Source organism: Thunnus thynnus, chromosome 22 (genome assembly GCF_963924715.1).
Source record: "Thunnus thynnus chromosome 22, fThuThy2.1, whole genome shotgun sequence".
NCBI lineage: Eukaryota > Metazoa > Chordata > Actinopteri > Scombriformes > Scombridae > Thunnus > Thunnus thynnus.
The window spans coordinates 425,253-445,556 of NC_089538.1; the positions used below are offsets into that span (position 1 = coordinate 425,253).

Sequence of the window (20,304 nt, forward strand, 5' to 3'; positions counted from 1 at the left end):
TTCTTTAGTTTTTAGTTCTATCATTATTATAGTAACTAACGTATGTGTGGATGTGGATGTGGCCTTTGAAGCTTTTTCCTCCAACCTCTAAACTATGGAGGACGCCATTTATAGAGTTTGTGACACCATGTTGCAATTTTCCGAATAAAAAAAGAATTAAAGAAATACACTATCACATGTATGTAAGTAACCAAAGAGGTCCTAAAATATCCAAACAATTCAGAGTGTTGACATATTTGATAAACATTAGAAAAATACCTGCAGAGGAGGGTCAACCTCTGACAGAGTGTCACCATTGATTATTAAGTTTGAATGAACCTCTACCCATACCAACCTGGAAACTGAGATCTGGGCGTAATGGTTTCCATCCCAGCGCACCTGGAGGCCAAAGGGTGTCTGTAGGGTGACGTATTGACCCGCAAGACTGAGAGAGATGAGAGGAGAGGGGGAATGCGGAAGGGCCACCCGCAGACCATTAACCTGCAGGATGGAAGGAAGAAAATACAACATAAAGAAGATGTTAAATAGAAGCTTCAGGTTATGTTTGTTACATATTTGTGGTTTCTGTTCAGCTTTTCAAGTTGAACAGGGCACACAGGGATTTTTTCTCTAGCTCTATTTTTGTAAGATAAGATGACGTATTGAGAGTGGGAAAACCTGTTTGATCTGTGGATGGATCAAACAGATGAGTACAAAAGAGGATGAACAGGAAGAGTGTGGATAGATTTCTGGGATTATGGCATTAAAAGATATAGCAAGAGAATGCAAAGATCGAATGAAAGGTGAAGAGAAGAAGGGACAGGCTTTGAGTTGTAATTTCACTAAACCGGAGGATTAATACTGATAAAGAGAGTGATACAGCTGGTGTGTGTGTGTGTGTGTGTGTGTGCGTACATTCATTTGCACATGTTTTGCTTAGTCATCCTCTTGTGATAATGACAGGTTGTAAAGGTTATCTACACACACACAGAATACATTGTGTACAGGTGTATATGTTGTCATTCTGACCATTGTCCTCCTGGCCTTCATCAGGGTCACAGTCACTCCATTCACAGTGACATAGAGCTTTCTCAGGTAGGACACACCTGACACTCCTCTCTCCTCATTCTTCCCCTCTACTGAGAACCAAGGACCTGCACGAGGAACACAACACCATATAGTACCACAGATATTGTGTGTTAATATTAAAAATGAATATTGGTTGATATGGTGCATGACTCGGGCTCTACCAAGTTGTCCTGCTATAGCAGGTATGGTTTAAACCAGACTTCTGTGACGGATCACGTCAAGACAAAAAATCAGATAAATAGTTTGTGTTGAAATGTGTTGAAATAGTCTTATTAATGTAAAAGCTACATTCAATAGTCAGTATTCAGATGTCTCTCCTACCTACAGCTGTCACAGTCAGTACATTTACACAAAACAGTTCATTGTTGGCTTTTTGCAGTAACTGATGAAGGTATGGTTATTTTAATTTATCATGCAGTTGTAGTGCCACCTCCTGGTGTATGGCCATCACATTTTATAGGATCACCCAGAGTTGATATGTGTATACAACATGTCATCTAAATGTGGATGCAATTGCATGATGTGTTATGGCAGTTCATGTCAAATAGGTACACACACAAGAATTTTGAAACAATTATAGGTGACAAAAACAAAACAAAACCTTGCTCATCTAAACATTTCTGGTACACAATTTTATGAAAAAAAAAATCTATAATGTAACACTTATAAATGTCTAAACCTGTTCCTACCTGTGTTGTTCTTGCAGGTTCTAGCAAGTGTATATGTACATGTTCCCATGAAGCTGTAGAACTTCTTGTCAAACGTGTTGTAGTGAGGATCTCCAGAGACCACACAGTCCTGAGAACCTGAGAGAGAGGGACAAACAGCCTGAACAACTCTAGAACATTAAATTACAGCACAGCTGAGATAGCTATGAGCGGCTGATTGACTGCTTTCCTAAAACAATGACTGAATTGTTCGATTCTCATCTGATTTTGATTCATATCTGTCCATATTCTAAGCTACATGGATATTACTATTAACCACTGTGTTAGACTAAAAATGAACACCCTGACCACTTTAACAAAGAAGAAGACTGGTAATTACATTAAAATTGGAAAAGTACAGCTTGCATTTAGGATATGTTGGTTTGGGTGCTAACCAAAAAATAACTGTGATAGCATGATGAGGTAATCAGATTTTTCTCTTCAGTACAATTGAGTTACATTTTTCAACTTGACAGAGAGCTGATTTGAAAATAGAACTTTGAGATTGTGTTCCAGAAGTTAAAACCATATTCAAAATAACTGATATCTGTAATAACAGAAATTACCAAAAAACCAGCCTTGGAACATAACCTAACTCAACAGTATGGTCTTCTGACCACTCAAAGTGCTTTTTACACTACACTCATTTACACACTGAATAGGTACAGGGGCTACCATACAATGTCCCAACCTGCCCATCAGAGGGAATCTAATCATTCACACACTGATGGCACAGCCAGCAGGGGCAATTTGGTGTTCAGTATCTTGCCCAAGGACACTTCAACATGTGGACTGCAGGAGCCTGGAATCGAACAGCCTGTCTTTGGATTAGTGGATGACCTGCTCTACCTCCTGGGTGGCTGTGGCGCTATATTGTGTGGTTCACTCCATTTGCAATTTGGGATAGTAAACCTTTGGAATGCATTTCAGTTTTTAACTAAGACCGAGAGCAGTAGCAGAGGCCTTCTGTGACAAAGTACATTTCCACTGTTCCTGTGTTGGGATTTAGGTTGTTAGAAAGTTTAAATGGAATCATCCATGTTTCTAAGAGTTATCTGGGGCATCCTTACTTACTTACTAAAAGTATTGTTTTAGTAAGTAATTTGTTTTTCTGTCCATCTGTCACTCACTCACTTCTTATGGTGTGGTGGGTGTAAACTTACCGGTTGGATAGCAGCCCAGCTCTCCACCCTGGAGTTTACACTCGTGCATTGGTGGGCATTCAGAGGTCACACAGGTGACAGAGAAGGCATCACATCTACACTTCTGCTTACAGTCCTCCACATAAAACTCCTCTCCAGGCTGAGACACATGTGCACAGCGTTAGCAGAGGGAAGCCTCAATCAAACATTTATAAAGTGTATTGATGAAGTAGGGTCAGTGGAGCAAATGGGGTCAGATCAACACAACAGACAATTCAGTAGAGTAGCATAATGGGCACTGTTGGCTTTGTTTGTGTTTTTCACATTTCAAATATGCACTTAAAGAGGACAGCATGTGAACAGAAAGATGTCCTGAGAAATGTATAAAGCTCTCATGCACGCACACACACACACACATACAGACACACACACACACACACACACATGCACACACGCACACACACACACACACGCACACACACACGCACCCTTTCTTTTAGATACACTTCACTGTACCTCATAATACTGGCCATTGTGTTTGCAGCCACACAAACTCTTTTTCACACACTTGCCGGCACTCAGGATGTAGCCAGGATCACACACACAGGCCTCGGAGCAGGGCCCACTGCAGGAGGGAGGTTTCCCAGAACATGTCTCCTGACAAGGGTCTGCACAGGGCTCATAGTGGCTGTTCAGGGGGCATCTCAGGGCTGGGGGAGGATAGGAAGCTGAAGTCAGTGATAGGACAGGCATAGAGGTATATGCTGAGACTGAATCAAGCATCTCAGACTTGACTCCTAGCAATTTAGCACTCCTCTGGTGCCCCCCTAAATATTGCCTGAGACAGGAGTCATTTTCTAAATCAAAAAAGTAGTAAATAGTAGTGGAAAGTAGTCAAATGCTTTACTCATAGTCCTGTAGGACCAAATTTGCATCACTCTTTGAATTTGAACTTTTAGCTAGTTTGCAGTGATTTCCTACTCTGAGAGGCTTGATAAATACAGGCCCATATCAAATAAGAACCCTTCCTGACCCTTGGAATGCAACTTTCGAACTGCTTTCATCTCACCCTTTCTAAATCTCTCCATCCACCTATCATTTCTATGTCCATTCATTCACCCAACACTCACGGCAGAAGGTTTCATTCCTCCAAGGTCCGATTTTGACCCCACGGTCCTGGCATTCATTGATGTAGGCTTCGATAGCTTCACAAAGAATGGGCTTGGCTCCATCCAGCTCACACAGATCAAAGACACAATCCTTGAAGTAATTCTGAAGACACATATAGTTTGTTGAGTTACAATGCTTAATTCTGTCTGTTCATCTTAAAACAAAAAGTAATAACTTTATTTTTGTGTTTAAATTCCTTTTCCACTGTGACAGTGATTTCTGTCTCCTGCTTTTTTGATTCTTTGCTGCTTCAGACTCTTTTATATCTGGTGCAGAGGACTCAGTACCAGCACTTACAATACCTCATGTTGTGCTATCAGGGGCTGGTTTGTCAATCCATTCTGTTATAAACTCAATTAACTCTAACAAAACTGTTGCAGCTGGGCATCTGCAAATTTTCAAGGGTTTGCAGATGAGACAATACCACACAAACCCACTTTTACTAATATTCCATTATGACTCTCTACTAGTCCAAAGCTCAATCTGAGCATCTGAAAATGGCTTAGTTATTTTAATGACATTGTACTGCTGAATTTCTCACAACATCAAAAGAGGGAACAGCTTTATATTTCTGTGTACTGTGTGTGAATGTTGTGAATTACATTGGGGTTGACTTTGGGGTGACACACAGCGAAGGGACCCTTTTTGTCCAGCAAGATGCCGCAATATCCAGAGCTCTCATAAAGTTCCTGGTCCTCTTCACCACATCCAGGGATGGTGGTGTTGGGTTTCTTATTACACCTGCGGACACAGACAGTCAGTTAGAAAAGCTCTGTGTGTGTTAGTTAGTTTTGTCCCTTGTAATTATATTGATCTGTACCCATTTGTTTGGCATGGAGACCCAGCATTCTGTATTTAAAGACTCAAAAAGACATTATAAAATATATAATCATATAAATAAAAGGCACTTAATATAAATTGTGAAATAATCTGATACATTTTGAAACTCAGACTAATATTAAGAAATTGTATTATGTTATTCTCTTTTCTATTTATTTCTAATTCTAGCAGTTTTTTTTAAAAAAACTGGGGACAAAAAAGTTTTATTATGATTTGGGTGAATTGGCCCTTTATTTTATCTAGTTTGACAGAGAGATAAATATATGTGGGATCATCGGATTAAGTCCTAAAACTATCTGTGTCTGCTCGTATCCAGGCACACGCCTCTGCAAAACTCACTCTGGATCGGTGTTCCAGCTGTGTCCAAAGTCATTGGCATTGGTGGTCAACAACCCATCTGGTTTACGGAAGTCGTCTTTGGCATCTCCATTGTAATCTCCACACAGTCCACACAGCTTGTTCTGATAGCTGAATATTACAAGAAACATTACGAGATTACAAGAGTTTGCAACTTGTTTTCACTCCAACCAAGCAATAGTATGATTATCAGAGTTTATTGTCAGCATTATTTTAAAACTTCCATTACAAATAGTATTCTGTCCTGGGCTGTGGTAAGAATACATGTAATGAGACAGCCTCCAGTGACAGCAGGTGTTCAGTCTACACTCACTCTTTGATCACTTTGATGTCCATGAAATGGTTTCCATCATAGCGAACAGTCACACCAAAGATCATGGACACAGTGTAGTGCTTTCCTGACTTGAACACAGACACACCAGGGACCGGAGTCACTGGCAGGTTTACTTTGGTCCCATTCACCTGTATTGGGAGAGCAGGTGTGAGTAAGTGTGCGAGTGAATGAGCGCTTACTGAGAAAATAGAAATGGTAAAATTATTGAAAACTCTTCATATAAAATCTAACACTTTAAAGTTACAATGGCATTAGTGACCGAAAAGGTGTATTTTCAGCAGAGAATGCAAGTGATTTGTGGATATGACAATAGTGTGTTTCCTGCCTTCATTTCTTACTTGCACAGTGCCACCTTTGAGGATGGAGATCTTCACCATGTGTACGTATACATGTACAGCCTTCAAATATGAGATGGTGGGCCTGTTATAGCGATTTTCATCGTCAGCATGGACCTCAAAATGTGGCAGAGTCGTTTCATTGCAGGGCCCAGACATCAAATAGCTGCAGTTGCCCATGAAGTTGTAATTAAATTTGTCAAAGGTGGTGTAATGGGGATCACCAGACGCTATGCATGTAGATGTACCTAAGGGAATAACAAATAAAGTTATTTTGTGACAGACAGGTTTTACTGGCCTGATCAATAATTTTAAGACTAAGAAAGCCCTAACTTAAAACCTAACATCTGTAGAATAAAGCTGATGGTGACGACAAATCACCCTGGGACTTTGGTCACTTTTGGTCACAGTTGACAGTTACAGGACTGTCTAATGCTAAAATGTAGTCTAAAAGTAGCATAAGTAGAGATAAATCATTAGGTCAGCAAACTGACTCAGTCAGTCTAACATTAGCTATAGAAGCAGTGCATAAAAAAGCATTGGCTAAAATGATAGCTCCTCTATTTTGGACTCAGTATGACCACACCCTCTGAGATCAACACTGTCAAGACTTTTTCTAACAGGTCAGTATGCTTCAAACAAACAGCTTGTTGGATTGTCAAACAGCGTTAAAAAGTTCAAAAGCAAAGCAAACACCCCCACCACCATCACCACCACCACCACCAGACCTTTCAGCTGTGAGAAAGTCCTACACCAATCTGACAAGCAAGTCCACTTTACACAGTGATTCACCTGGTGTGCAGAAGTGAGATAAAAGGCAAGGGGTGACCTTCTCCCTCATGCTCTTTTTTTTCATTCTTCTCACAGCTAATACCATTACATTTGTGTGCACAACCAAGTGCACCACTATGAATGTCTTTGTGGAAAAGTGGTCAAAAGTGTGAACCGCTACCCTGTTTGAACAATTCTCTTAAACAACTCTCACTAGTCCCTGAAAAGACTTTCTGCCTTTGAGTGTGGCTGTTTAGAACATGTTTTTCCTTCAGACGTGGTTGGACAACAAGTTCCTGTATAATGTATTGACAAGTTACAAGACATTATTACCTTTAGGATAGCAGCCTGCAACACCATTAACCTCACGACACTCTTCAGTAGGGTCACAGGAGTTATCAACACATTCCAAAGTATAGTTCCCTGCACAGCGACACAGCTTTGAGCAGCCATCTCCAAATATGACCTCACCAGGCTGAAACAAATTTAAACAAAGGATCGGTATTGGCAGAGTGTACTGTATGTCATCAGAACTACATAGTGTAACCTACTTGTCATTTACTGTCTTGTCATTATATCTTTGTACAATGGAATATTATCAATGACATCCGACCTTATAATAGTTATTTTGGTCATCCAGGCAACCACATTTCTCCAGTGGCACACAGTGGCGTCCCTTGAAGACAAATCCTGGTTTGCAGAAGCAGGCACTGATGCAGGAGCCGGTACAGTTGGTGGAGGGTTCCATACAGGTAGGGATACAAGCTGGACCACAGTCTATATACTCAGCATTAGGAGGGCACGGTTCTGTACAGCAGACAAAAGAATTGGTTGAAGAAAAATGAGGGAATATAAATTTGATAAGGAAAGAAAGAAAGAAAGAAAGAAAGAAAGAAAGAAAGAAAAAGAGGGAAAAGAAAATTAGATAAATAATTAATGAATTCATAATTATTGGAAACCTTTGATAAGGACATGTCATACTTGGTGGCTTGGTTGTTGTTGGCCGAGGAGTTGTTGGTTTAGGTGTAGTTGGTTGAGGAGTTGTTGGTTTAGGTGTTGTTGAATGAGGAGTGGTTGGTTTAGGTGTTGTTGGTCGAGGAATTGTTGGTTTTGGTGTACTTGGTCCAGGAGTTGTTGGTTTAGGTGTAGTTAGTTGAGGAGTTGTTGGTTTAGGTGTTGTTGAATGAGGAGTGGTTGGTTTAGGTGTTGTTGGTCGAGGAGTTGTTGGTTTTGGTGTACTTGGTCCAGGAGTTGTTGGTTTTGGTGTAGTTGGTTGAGGAGTTGTTGGTTTAGGTGTTGTTGAATGAGGAGTGGTTGGTTTAGGTGTTGTTGGTCGAGGAGTTGTTGGTTTTGGTGTACTTGGTCCAGGAGTTGTTGGTTTTGGTGTAGTTGGTCCAGGAGTTGTTGGTTTTGGTGCAGTTGGTCGAGGAGTTGTTGGTTTTGGTGTACTTGGTCCAGGAGTTGTTGGTTTTGGTGCAGTTGGTCTGGGAGTTGTTGGTTTTGGTGTACTTGGTCCGGGAGTTGTTGGTTTTGGTGTAGTTGGTCCAGGAGTTATTGGTTTAGGTGTAGTTGGTCCTGGAGTTGTTGGTTTGGGTGTAGTCGGTGTAGGAGTTGATGGTTTAGGTGTAGTTGGTTGAGGAGTTGTTGGTTTAGGTGTTGTTGAATGAGGAGTGGTTGGTTTAGGTGTTGTTGGTCGAGGAGTTGTTGGTTTTGGTGTACTTGGTCCAGGAGTTGTTGGTTTTGGTGTAGTTGGTTGAGGAGTTGTTGGTTTAGGTGTTGTTGAATGAGGAGTGGTTGGTTTAGGTGTTGTTGGTCGAGGAGTTGTTGGTTTTGATGTACTTGGTCCAGGAGTTGTTGGTTTTGGTGTAGTTGGTCTGGGAGTTGTTGGTTTTGGTGTACTTGGTCCAGGAGTTGTTGGTTTTGGTGCAGTTGGTCTGGGAGTTGTTGGTTTTGGTGCAGTTGGTCTGGGAGTTGTTGGTTTTGGTGTACTTGGTCCGGGAGTTGTTGGTTTTGGTGTAGTTGGTCCAGGAGTTATTGGTTTAGGTGTAGTTGGTCCTGGAGTTGTTGGTTTGGGTGTAGTCGGTGTAGGAGTTGATGGTTTAGGTGTAGTTGGTCCTGGAGTTGATGGTTTAGGTGTAGTTGGTCCAGGAGTTGTCGGTTTTGGTGTAGATGGACCAGGAGTTGTCCGTTTAGGTGTGGTCAATCCAGGAGTTGTTGGTTTAGGCATAGTTGGTCTTGGAGTTGTTACCGGTGGTAGAGGAGTTGTTGGTTCAGCTGTAAATCATGGAAATGTCTGTCACTGACACAGCAAATGCTTCTAATGGTGCAGTGAGTAATTTCGCTCTGGTCAGATTCTCACCTTTGCAGGCCATGACACACACAGCATCAACAGCAATATCTGTCTCAGGAGTCTCTCCATAGGTACCCACAATCACAAACTGATATAAACATAAATGTGACAAGAAAGTTAATGTAAACCTATGTGCTCACATGCACACATAAACACATACAGAGACAGACAGAATTCTAGTACTTACCTGAATGGCAGCAGTTCCCAGGTAGCGGGCCGCTGCAGGCTTCCAGCCTTGGCCCTGGTTCCCCCTGACAGTGAAGAGAGCAGGTCCAAGGCTTCCACCTGGTAAGTAGACAAACAAATTCAAGACAAACAAATATTTTCATGCTGCCTGTGTTCCTTACTGTATGGACATTAGGATAAATTCAGTCTTTACCTGTGGTGATGGTGTGGACACTGAGCTGCATGGTGGTGCTGGTGCCATACAAGTAGTAGTGGAAGTTCAGGTCCAGACATCTCGAGGAGGGAGTTATTAGAGGACTTCTGATCTGAGCCTGGACTCCAGGGACAGCCTCAAAAGAATCCATCAACATGTAGGCGCCGACTACATATGGAGGGGTATAAATAAATGATTAACATTTAGGTAAGAAAACAAATACAATAAAATAAAGACATCATGTTGCTGATTGATTCTCTATACCACAAGAAAATACTTTTCTTGTGGTATATCCATATTTGAGGATATCATACCCAGATGCAGCACTGCTGGCCTGCCACGGTCGACAATAGTTAATGTGTGTGTAAACCAAAAGTGGCCCACATATGGTGCAGCAAATGTGGCCTGGTTATCTTAAAACATACCTAGGCCAGTTCTGACAAAGATACGGCACAGTAAGCACTGGCTTGACTTGATGTGAACCTAAAGTGGCCAACATATGATATGGCAAATATGGCCTAAATACTATACAACAAATTTGGCCCACTTTTGGCAATTGTATGGCACAGTCAGCACTGGCTGTCATAGTGTGAGGCTACTGTGGCCCACATTTGAAATAGTAAATATGACCCATATATTGCTGAACATTATCGGGCCACTTTAGGTAAAGATGTGGCACAATTGGTACTGGCTTAACTGAATGTTAGCCTGAAGTGGCCCGCATTTGATGCAGCAAATGTGGCCCATTTATCTTAAACATATCTGGGCCAGTTCTGGCAAATATACGACAGAGTAAGCACTGGCTAATCAGGATGTGAGCCTAGTATGGCCCATATTTGAAATGGTGAATTTCCAAATATGGTTGAACAGTATTGGGCAACTATAGGTAAAGATGCGGCACAATTAGTACTGGCTAATCTGGAAGTGAGCCTGAGGTGGCCAACATATGATGCAGCCAATGTGGCCCAGTCATCTTAAAACATATCTGGGCCGGTTTTGGCCAAGGTACGGCACATTCAGAACTGGCTAATCTGAATGTGATATGTTATGATATGATATGATATGATATGATATGATATGAGATATGATTTACTGTGGTTCTAAATTAATCATAAAATTTTAGCGGTGAAGATCAGTATAGGTGCATACACACCAATAATGTTTACAACTGGAAATGCTCCCAGAAGATTATTTTTCTAGAGCAAAGTGTGCCCTGGCCTCCTCCTTTTATAAATATGGAATTTACTAAAGGTAGGGTACACCACCTTTTAACATCCTTTTGGATTTTTCATCAATTTTGTTATAATTGGTTTCAAACATATTGGAAAGAGTTTTAGTTATAGTTACTCCAAGATTCTTCATTGTTTTAGAATTCCATTTCAGATTATATGCATCTCTGATTTGTTGGGATGGAGATTAATTAAATGAAAGGATTTGTGTTTTTGTGATATTCAATTTATGCCCTGAGTAGTGTCCATATGTTTCTAGTAGGTTCATTAGATTTGGGAAACATATATCTGGTTGTTCAAGAAAAATAATGACATTGTCTGTGAGAAGTCCAGTTATTTGTCCTCTCCCCCCTATAATTACGCCCTGCAAGTTTTCATTCTGCCTTATTGCTTGTGCTAGGGGTTCAGCATATAAAGCAAAAAGAGTAGGAGAAAGACAGCAGCCCTGTCTTAAACCTCTTTCCGACTGAATCCTATTAGACAGGTTTCACTTTATCTTAATCCTGGCTGTAGGCTCATGGTAAATAGTTTTAATACACCGAATCACATTTTCATCAAGACCAAATCTCTTTAATAATTCATATAAAAATACCTAACTAACACAATCAAATGCTTTTTCTGCGTTCACACTAACCAGAACCATACTTGTGCCCTTTTTTTGAGCATTGTCCACAATATGGAGGGTTCTTCTAATATTGTTGCGTGCTTAACATCCTCTAATAAAACTAATTTGATCTTCGTTGATGGTATGAAAGTGTCAAATCTTTTGCAAATGATTGATGTAAATATCTTGTAATCTACATTTAAAAGTGAGATTGGCCTAAAATTTTTAATTTGGTTTTTTGTCTTTGCCTTCCTTAGGTAAAATGGCAATAATTGCTTCCTTTCATGATGGGAGAGCCCTGCCCTCTTTAAGGGTCCAGTTAAAACAGGATGACCTGGTGATTTAATGGCCTTTAGTCTACTAATTGCAGCTTCCAGGCCCCTACTTGTAATTTGTGAAGTAACGACATCATTCTGTACCTCACTCTGTGACCCTGTGACTTTCATCACTATTATTTAATAAATAATAAATTCTGGAATAGACAAATAGTACCAAATAGTGTGTATAGTACCAAATAGTGTGTATAGTTCCTTTCGAGGGGGTGGAGTTCTCTTCAAACATCAATTAGTCCCATTTCCTGCACTAATTTGTTAATAGACTTGTTGTATTGGGACTAAGGTTCATCACCACATTAAAGTCCCCTCCACATATAAAAATACTTTTAGTCTCTAAGGCAATGTTTTGAAAAAACATTTGGTATTTTCTGGGGGACATATACATGGACCGGTGTCACCACTTTGTTTTCTATTTTTCTTTGACTGATACATACCTTCCCTCTTATCCCTGACTTCTTTATGGCATTCAAATTGGACTGCATTTGTGATTAGGATAGTCATTCCCCTCTTCCGGTTAGGGTTGTAGGAACTACAAAATGCATTTCTAAATCCAAAACATCTTAATTTCTCATGTTCTTGTTGAGGCAGGTGGGTTTCCTGTAAAAATAGTACTTGAGCCTTCTGTTGTTTCAATTTAGCCAGGACTTTGCCCCTTTTAATTGGATTATTTATCCCATTTACATTAAGTGACACCAATTTTATTTTGACTTGAACATCTGGACAACGTGTACTAGAGAAAAGAATGAAAGAAAAACAGATGACTTCCAAGTATAGGTGATTCCTCGCCACCCTGAGTCACTGTTGGGAGGTAGAGGGGAGAGCCTCCTTCCAGAGGGCCCCTCACTAGAGGTGAATTACACCATTTCACGCATCCTACTAGTCCAACATCATCCAATAGCAATTATTTGGTGGTCCAAATGAAGTCTTAAGCATTGATCAAAATTTATTTAGCCCAATATATACCAGCATCAAAAAATAATAAGACAAGAGGGAAGTATCTTCCCTACCAGTCAGTCCTTATTTGAATCGCTAAGTAAACCCAAAAATAAATAAATAAATTGTCCTTCAAAGTCGAAATAAAAAAGCTGCATACACTTGTTATATTGAGATTCACGCCACAGGCAAAAGTCATGTAGTGGTCACCACTGGTTCTACAAAGGGGCTAACGAAGTTTCACATACTGTCACAAAATAAACATTACTTGGAGGGTGTCCACTCAAACTCCTGTAATCTTTCCTTTGCTGGACACGTGGTCTCGTCTACACTTTTCTACCCAGCGCGCTGCCATGTCATTGCCTGAAGAAGACACTCCATCTCTCAGTCTGGCTCTGTAGCTCTGTGGCCTGGTGTCTCTATAAAGTAGCTTCTCCTCCTCAGCTCTTGCGCTGTATCTTGTGCATTATCATACAGATGGGTGACAAATTAAAATGAAAAACCGGTACAGGCCTGAAAACTTGACCACTACAGTGAGGGGATAGGTGTTCAACTGGGTTGAGATCTGGCAACTGCGATAGCAGGCCATAGCATATGTTTCACATCATTTTCATTCATTCAGTGACCCTTTGTGCCCTGTGAATTGGGGCATTGTCATCGTGGAAGAGACCACTCCCATCAGGATAGAAATGTTTCATCACAGGATGAAGGTGATGACTCAGAACAACTTTCGATTGATTTGCAGTGACCCTTCCCTCTAAGGGGAAACGTGGACCCAAACCATGCCAGCAAAATGCCCCCCACAGCATAACAGAGCCACCAGATCCCCTCACTGTAGGGGTCAAGTATTTAGACCTGTACCAGTTTTTCCTTAAATTTGTCATCTGTCTGTATGTGCGTGTTCCTGAATTCCAGTGAATGCACATCTTGTCCAGTGGTAGCATTAACAACTCCAACACCACAATTCCCTATCAGTTTGACGGCGAGAATGCATTGGACAGTGCAGCAGGTAAGAGGCTAACATTAGCGACTAGCTTTACTAGCTGTTATTTGCTGGCATGCATGACTAACATTATGTTGATACCATGGCCACTTGCAAACAATAAACAGGCAGTGTCAAGTAACTTAGGTAGAAAATCAGGAGAATCAGGTCCTTTCACACATATAGCACACAACAGGAGATTGTCTGTGTCAGACACGTTCTCACCTACTGGAAATACTCTGGTTTAGGTGTGGGGTGGCACCTAGGTAGAGTTTGCAGGTGGCAGGACTTGATGCAAAAAGTATCCTGCATTAGTAATTCGGCTTTTTTAAGCTTTTCACCAGAAATAAAACAGCTTTTATTTTATGAGAAATCATAGGAAGTCCTCTTTCCTATTAGTGCCAGCTTCACAGCGGAGCATTCAGGCCCAGTCAACATAATGCAGCTTAGCTAGCCTGTTGCATATCGTGTTCCCTGTCTATTTCTGAGAACCATGCGCGTCACACGGAGAAAATAGGCGAGACCTCGAATCTCTAGATGACGCAGCAGCTTCTCATGCGGGCTGTGTGGCTACTCTAAACAGGTTAGAGCATTCAATTCTAGAGATTTGAGGTCTCGCCTATTTTCTCCGCGTGACGTGCGCGGTTCTCAGAAACATGGGCGCCAAAATGAAAAGCACACGCACTGCTCATGCATCCAGTGTGTCCCAGGTGTAATGTCCAGATAACTTCAGGGTTGCAGTGCATGTGTGAAAGAGGCTATGGTCAAATCAAAATCAAATCACGTTTATTGTCACTGGTCACTTCAAGTATAAAGGCGAGTGAAAGTCTTGGGTGCTTGCTCCACAACAGTGTATCTGTATAAGAAACAGACATTACCCAATACACTAGTCTAAAAATGTATAGGCCTGATTTAATACAGGGTTAGACTGTTGAAGCATGAGGTGAACATAAGCTCCACTATTTTTCTGTTGCACCGACTTCTCAGAGAACAGCTTTGGATCAGCGGTCTGCCGCAGTGTTTCCAGAAGTGCTCACTGGGTCACAGCACAAGCTGGACGTTAGATACACAGCTGATTCTGTAACCACTGGATCAATGGATCCACCACTATACTCAGAACTTTTTCTCTTACTTAGACACATCGACACTTTGTTAGTGTCTTGTATTTCATTTTATCTTATACAGTTTTTTAAAAATATTTTTGTGATCTATAATTACCTTGTTTTATTTTGCTTATTGTATTTTGCTTCTATCTTGCTATTCCCTACTGTGCTCCCTGTGATTACTGCTTAGCACCTGAATTTCCCCTATTAAAGATGAACAGACTTTACATGACTGTACTGATGGCTCATTTGGCTGCCAACTCACAGCCACAGGTTTTTATTAACTACTATTACAGTGATTTAGTTATGATTATGTAGAGTTAGTCATTTGTTATCCTGTCTGGAAGAATATAACTGTTAATGTGTTTAGGCAGCAAAATAATTTGTATTTGTATTCAAATAAAAGTGGAAATAGGTGTTAAAATCCTAATTTTTCATTGCACTTCTAAGTATAGGATAATAAAATGTTAAAATAAATGTTCCTCAATAAACTATTGCAGCAACAGAAGGTTCCCAAAAATTAATCTTTAATTTTATCTCTTTTAATTTTCTATTTGGACTTTTAATTTAATTATGACCAAAAAATATCCTCAATAGACATGACTACATCCACCACAAATCTTTGGTGCAGTGCAGTTACATTCTGCATTAACTAGCTTACAGCTAGCTGAGCTAGCTTACTTTGCGTTACTGTAGCTGTTTTCATGGTAAGAATGTTCTAAAGCTCTGATGCTAACGTAACAGTAAAATGATGCAGATAATTTAGTTAACTGCCAGATCATCTTCTTAACTTTATTGGTCTGTTATCTGATTTATCAATATAAATTAAAACACATCTTTTCTCCCTGCTATGTAATATATTTATTGATAATATAAGTTGAAATAATTAGCTTGTTACATAATAAAAAGCCCATGCCATTGAAAACTGTATGTAATAGTGTAACTAATATGAGTTTCCACTGTACACTTATTTCGGTTGCAGAAATATTGTAATATCAATGTGGATGCAAAACACATCCTAAGTGTTGTTTAAGTGTTTGTTGAAGATGAAGTTCGTAGTTTGAGGCTTCTATGATACCAAGTCATGAACAAAAAGGAGAGGGTCAGGAGGAAAATAATGTTAATGTTAATGTGTGCAGGTAGTAGATTGGTTGTTAGGGGTGAACATCGCCTGCAAAAACACTCAAATTCATGCAAATCGCAGGAAACAGTATTCAGTCAGATCATATTTACTGAACTCATGTAACTTTAATGTTCTTTTGTGTACATGATTGCATCGTTCGGGCAGACTGTGAAAACAGTCAACTACAATTCCATACAGACTTTTGAAAAGAAGAATCACTTACATCCAGGCTTTGAGAAGTCATCCTCGGGTCCGGTGCCTTCAGTGTCTGTCGGCCCAAGCCACTGACCAAAGCCGAACACATCGGGATTTTCAGTTTCAGTCGTCCATCCACACAGATCATCAAGAATGTCGAAATCACAGCCAGAAAAACAAGCTGTGGAGAAAACATTTCTACAATCAGTGATACAACAATGAGTGTGTGAGTGTGTGTGTGTGTGTGGTCATGCTCAGCTAACTCACAAGGACATGCTCCTTCAGTGATGACAATGTTGTCCAGAGCTGAGTCACAGGAAGCACTGAGGTTTCTTTGAGCCTCAAATACAATCTATAAACACAGAGGGAAAACATCATCATACTGATCGATAGTATGAAAAAACTGTTGTACTATAAACTCTGGATATGAGTTATAGATTGATTTTAGCTTTGCAGTCTTATTAGACTACATATGAATTCTCATGGCATTTAACTCAAGTTACAGTAAGTAAGCTGCAGTTCATTTAGCTCAACTTTGTGTTTCTCTTTCCCAAAACAGTCGCTAGGTTTCCATCTACTGCTGTCATGTAAATATTTGGAGTTGGGTCATCGAGGCGCCAATTTTTCAGTTGGGGGCCATTGACTAATAACCTCTGTTTCTTTTTGAGGTGTCTCAACCACTAACAAACAAACAAACACACACACACAATGACTTTTTATTCATGTCTGGTTTGTTGCAGTTGGCCGCTATCAGTCTTCCTGGCAGGTGCAGGGGAAGAGGTGTTTGTAAGTGAGATATGGCTAATTCTCATAAAAGATTCACTGTGCAGGAAGTGATTGAATTGGTAACATCAGTTGAGACTGTACTTGAAATTAAATAGATCAAAAATTGAACCCTTTTATACTGTAAATGCTACTGTAAACATTTATGTCTTATCTAATGCAATGTACCCACTCTAGGTAAATATTAATTGTATAATCCAAGTAATTTATACAAGAGGATGTGGATTTAAAAAAAAAAACTTTTATACATTTATCTCAGCATTTGAATTCTGACATCCATTTGAATTTTATACCAATTTCAAAATAAAATGAATAGGCAATTATGTATCAGAATTTACACTACAATACATTTCTTAGAAAATGTGTGATTTTTTTTCCTCCTCATTCATTACTCCAGTTCAGATTTTTTTTTTCATAATAAGACTGTTACCAATACAGTTTCTGTCAAAGTGACACAGACTATTTTATGATGTCAGAGAAATACCAGACAAGACAACTAGTTTTAAAAGCCTTGATGTCAGAATGAGTTGTTTCAGATTTACCTTTTAACTATTTTAATGCAACACGCCTGTCAGTAATACTTTATTGTGTGTTCAAAATTTCAAGATTTAAATCGTTAACAGTGAGGTCTGAACAAATACTAAAAATTTTAATTATGTTTTCCACTCATGATCTAATTACCAGATGAATCCTAGTTGCCATATTGCTGCTCAGTTATATGTCTCCATGTTTGATTGTTAAAGCAACATTTGCAGTGACCTGCTAACACTCACAGTGATGCTCTGACTGCTGGGTTTGGACACGGTGACGGAGCCCTTTAGCCAGGATGGACTCTGGAAACCAGTCTTCTTCCAGACCTCTTTGTCACTGCCAGGCGTCCTGGCCAGAACTCTCAACACATTCTTACTGTCAGAGCCATACATGTAGTATTGGAACTGGACACAGATCTGAGAGGTTGATGATGAGAGGGCAGGACTCAGCAGACGAGCCTTCTGTCCATTCGACACATTGTCACACTCATGGTAGATATAGAATCCCTCTGCGGACAGATCGAGACAGAAGTATGATATGTTTTTATCTTATCATGATTCGGAATTCAGTGTTTCCATCCTAGAACTCCAAATTGACCCCAGTCATGGCCTGGTTACGAACAAGGTAATTATTCATGAATTGTAATGAAATGATTCAAATAAACCATGCATTCAGAACTGACTTCCATCAGGGTAGTCTCCACTGGGGCCTGTGCCAGGTGTCGGGGTTGGACCTTTGTGTCGGGTCCAGTCACTGCTGTCTGTGTTGTCCTGACTGAAACTGCAGAACGGCTCACTGTCCTGGTTAAAGTTACAGGAGGTCAGCACTGCTGCTAGAGAAACACAACACAGGCAGATGCATTAGTTCAAAACTGACAATGTAATACAATGTTTTATCATTTACCACCATTGTAAATGTAGTTATTGCCAACATTTTGTTTGGTTTGTGAGATAAATTATTCAACTTACTAACTGATAAAATTTCATCACTAGGTTAATGTGATAATTAATCAGTTTAGAGATGAGTCAAAATGAAATACATTTTCTAAGGATTTTCATGGTGGCTCTGGTATTAATAGTGCTGCCTCAAAGCAAGGCCATGGGTTGCCAGGTCAACAGTCTGCGGTAAAGTGGAGACTAAATTATCACTATATGTTAATGTAAGCATGGCTTGACTAACCTAGCTAGGTATTACAAGGCAAAAGGGGCAAAACTTTTGTCATCTTCAAGTGTCATCTTCAATGGATGGATGAGCATGGGTTTGGTTTCAGAGGTGGTGGGGACACTATGAAGTCAGGGGTGTATTATTAATGCCCTCACTACTTAAAATCACATTTACATTAAAGATAATGTTGAATACATCTTAACTACAAAGAACACTGTTCTTTAATTTCTTCTTTTTTTAATTCTCTGATAATTTGTAACTTCTTTTTGAGGGAATATTTTAAAAAAAAAACATATCCATAAGACACTGGCTGCTACTCTTTGACCCTTACATACTATTCACAGTGGACCCATTTTTACATTTGAGAGCAATAAAAACACCTCAAACACATTTTTAGCCTGAAATGTTAATGTGTAATATGTGATGTGAATATCAAAAAATTGAAATATTTAAACTTTTTAAGTTCTTTGTGCAGCTGGTACACATTTTCATACATAGAGAGTGTTATCGGTTAATTTTGACCTGCATTTATTAAAAAACTCACTTTGAATCACAATTCAAAAATGTTGCATTCTGCCTATTCAATAACATTCATTGAAATCATTATGGCTGTTATGGTCTCTTAATTAAGTGTGATTGTGAAAGTTTGTCCACAAACAAATATTGCAAAAAAATAAAATGGTATAGAGAGCTTGTTGCTGTGATGACATATAGTAATATTTATGGCTTTCTATAGGTTGCTATATGAATGTTTAAGCTGTGTTTACTCATAACACAGGTGCGCAGTGTATAAGTGTCTGAGAACTAAAGTCCACAACCATCTCAAGGACAGTGTGGTTGATGCAGCGGATCACATGCTGTGCTACTGGCTCAGCTCTGTGGGAGCATGCCATCCAAGTTATACTTATATTCAAAGTTACATTAGTTTGCCATTTAATTTATTGTGTTAAAGTGTGCTGAAGACAATCAACTTACCATTGTCTTTGTATGTTCTGTGGAGGCTGAGGAAGACATAGGAACAGATTCAGGTTAAAGTTTGTTTCCCTTTACAGTAAAGTACAAAAACCTAAAAGTTCAAGAGGGGATATCACCAAGGATGAAACATTTGAAAAATTGTGAACCCATCCTTTAAATAAAATCAGTAGTGAATACTGCAGACACTCTTTTGAATGAATAATGCAATCATAATGCAGTCATTTGAATAATTAGCAAATTAATTGATTTATGGACTGACAAAACAATTAATCATTAATCCTTTTGATATTACAGTTTTAGTTGTTCATTTAGAAGATTTGCTACTTTTCATATGATGTGTAAACTGACTTGATTTTTGTAGTGTTAGTATGAGAAAATAATTGATTTGAAGGCATTGTTTTCGGCATTAGGCAAACCTGTTTATTATTAATGTTGACATTTTATAGGTTAAATGATTATGAAAAAATGATTTTTCAATGATGAAAATTTTGATAAAAATTTTCAAACAAGATTGATTTGTCATAATGAACATGATAGCTGTTGGGAAGTGGCTCACCTGAGCTGTGTCTGTGGTCCAGCTCTGCAGACACACAGCCATAAGTGCAGAATTAGAAACTTGAATGTATCCATGGCTAACTGTTAGTTAGCAAGAGAAGATAGAGGGACAGAGCAGAGGACCTTATATAGAGATCTAGGATGGGTTAGGGGGGTGCTGTGTGGAAACCAGGGTGGGTGTCTTGAGTGGGTGATGTGAATGCTGAATTGCTGCATTACTCAGTGTTGCAAAATGTGTAAATGAGTAACTGTAAGAGATAGGGACGAGGTGTGTTCTCTTTGAGTGTGAGTTTAAAGGTGTTTATGTGTTTATGTGTGCTTTTTGACCTCTCAGCAGTT

At 39.6% G+C, this 20,304-nt stretch overlaps 1 protein-coding gene across 2 annotated transcripts in view; it reads right to left on the reverse strand.

The window, feature by feature from the left end:
• zanl (zonadhesin, like) overlaps positions 1–20,047 on the reverse strand; it is a 43,391-nt gene extending 23,344 nt beyond the window's left edge. For both annotated transcript variants that reach the window (XM_067580072.1, XM_067580071.1), the window contains exons 1-22: positions 19,967–20,047; positions 19,411–19,436; positions 17,954–18,103; positions 17,514–17,779; positions 16,225–16,309; positions 15,986–16,138; positions 9,454–9,621; positions 9,262–9,359; positions 9,084–9,162; positions 7,706–8,998; positions 7,338–7,531; positions 7,058–7,199; positions 5,957–6,201; positions 5,598–5,746; positions 5,267–5,395; positions 4,690–4,828; positions 4,048–4,189; positions 3,434–3,627; positions 2,939–3,077; positions 1,758–1,874; positions 1,009–1,133; positions 335–480 (exon numbers count right to left, since the gene is read on the reverse strand). In XM_067580072.1, the coding sequence (XP_067436173.1) occupies positions 335–480; positions 1,009–1,133; positions 1,758–1,874; positions 2,939–3,077; positions 3,434–3,627; positions 4,048–4,189; positions 4,690–4,828; positions 5,267–5,395; positions 5,598–5,746; positions 5,957–6,201; positions 7,058–7,199; positions 7,338–7,531; positions 7,706–8,998; positions 9,084–9,162; positions 9,262–9,359; positions 9,454–9,621; positions 15,986–16,138; positions 16,225–16,309; positions 17,514–17,779; positions 17,954–18,103; positions 19,411–19,436; positions 19,967–20,040 (4,253 nt within the window). In that variant the 5' untranslated portion in view covers positions 20,041–20,047. The remainder of the gene's footprint in view (positions 1–334; positions 481–1,008; positions 1,134–1,757; positions 1,875–2,938; positions 3,078–3,433; positions 3,628–4,047; positions 4,190–4,689; positions 4,829–5,266; positions 5,396–5,597; positions 5,747–5,956; positions 6,202–7,057; positions 7,200–7,337; positions 7,532–7,705; positions 8,999–9,083; positions 9,163–9,261; positions 9,360–9,453; positions 9,622–15,985; positions 16,139–16,224; positions 16,310–17,513; positions 17,780–17,953; positions 18,104–19,410; positions 19,437–19,966) is intronic.
• Positions 20,048–20,304: the final 257 nt, after the last annotated feature.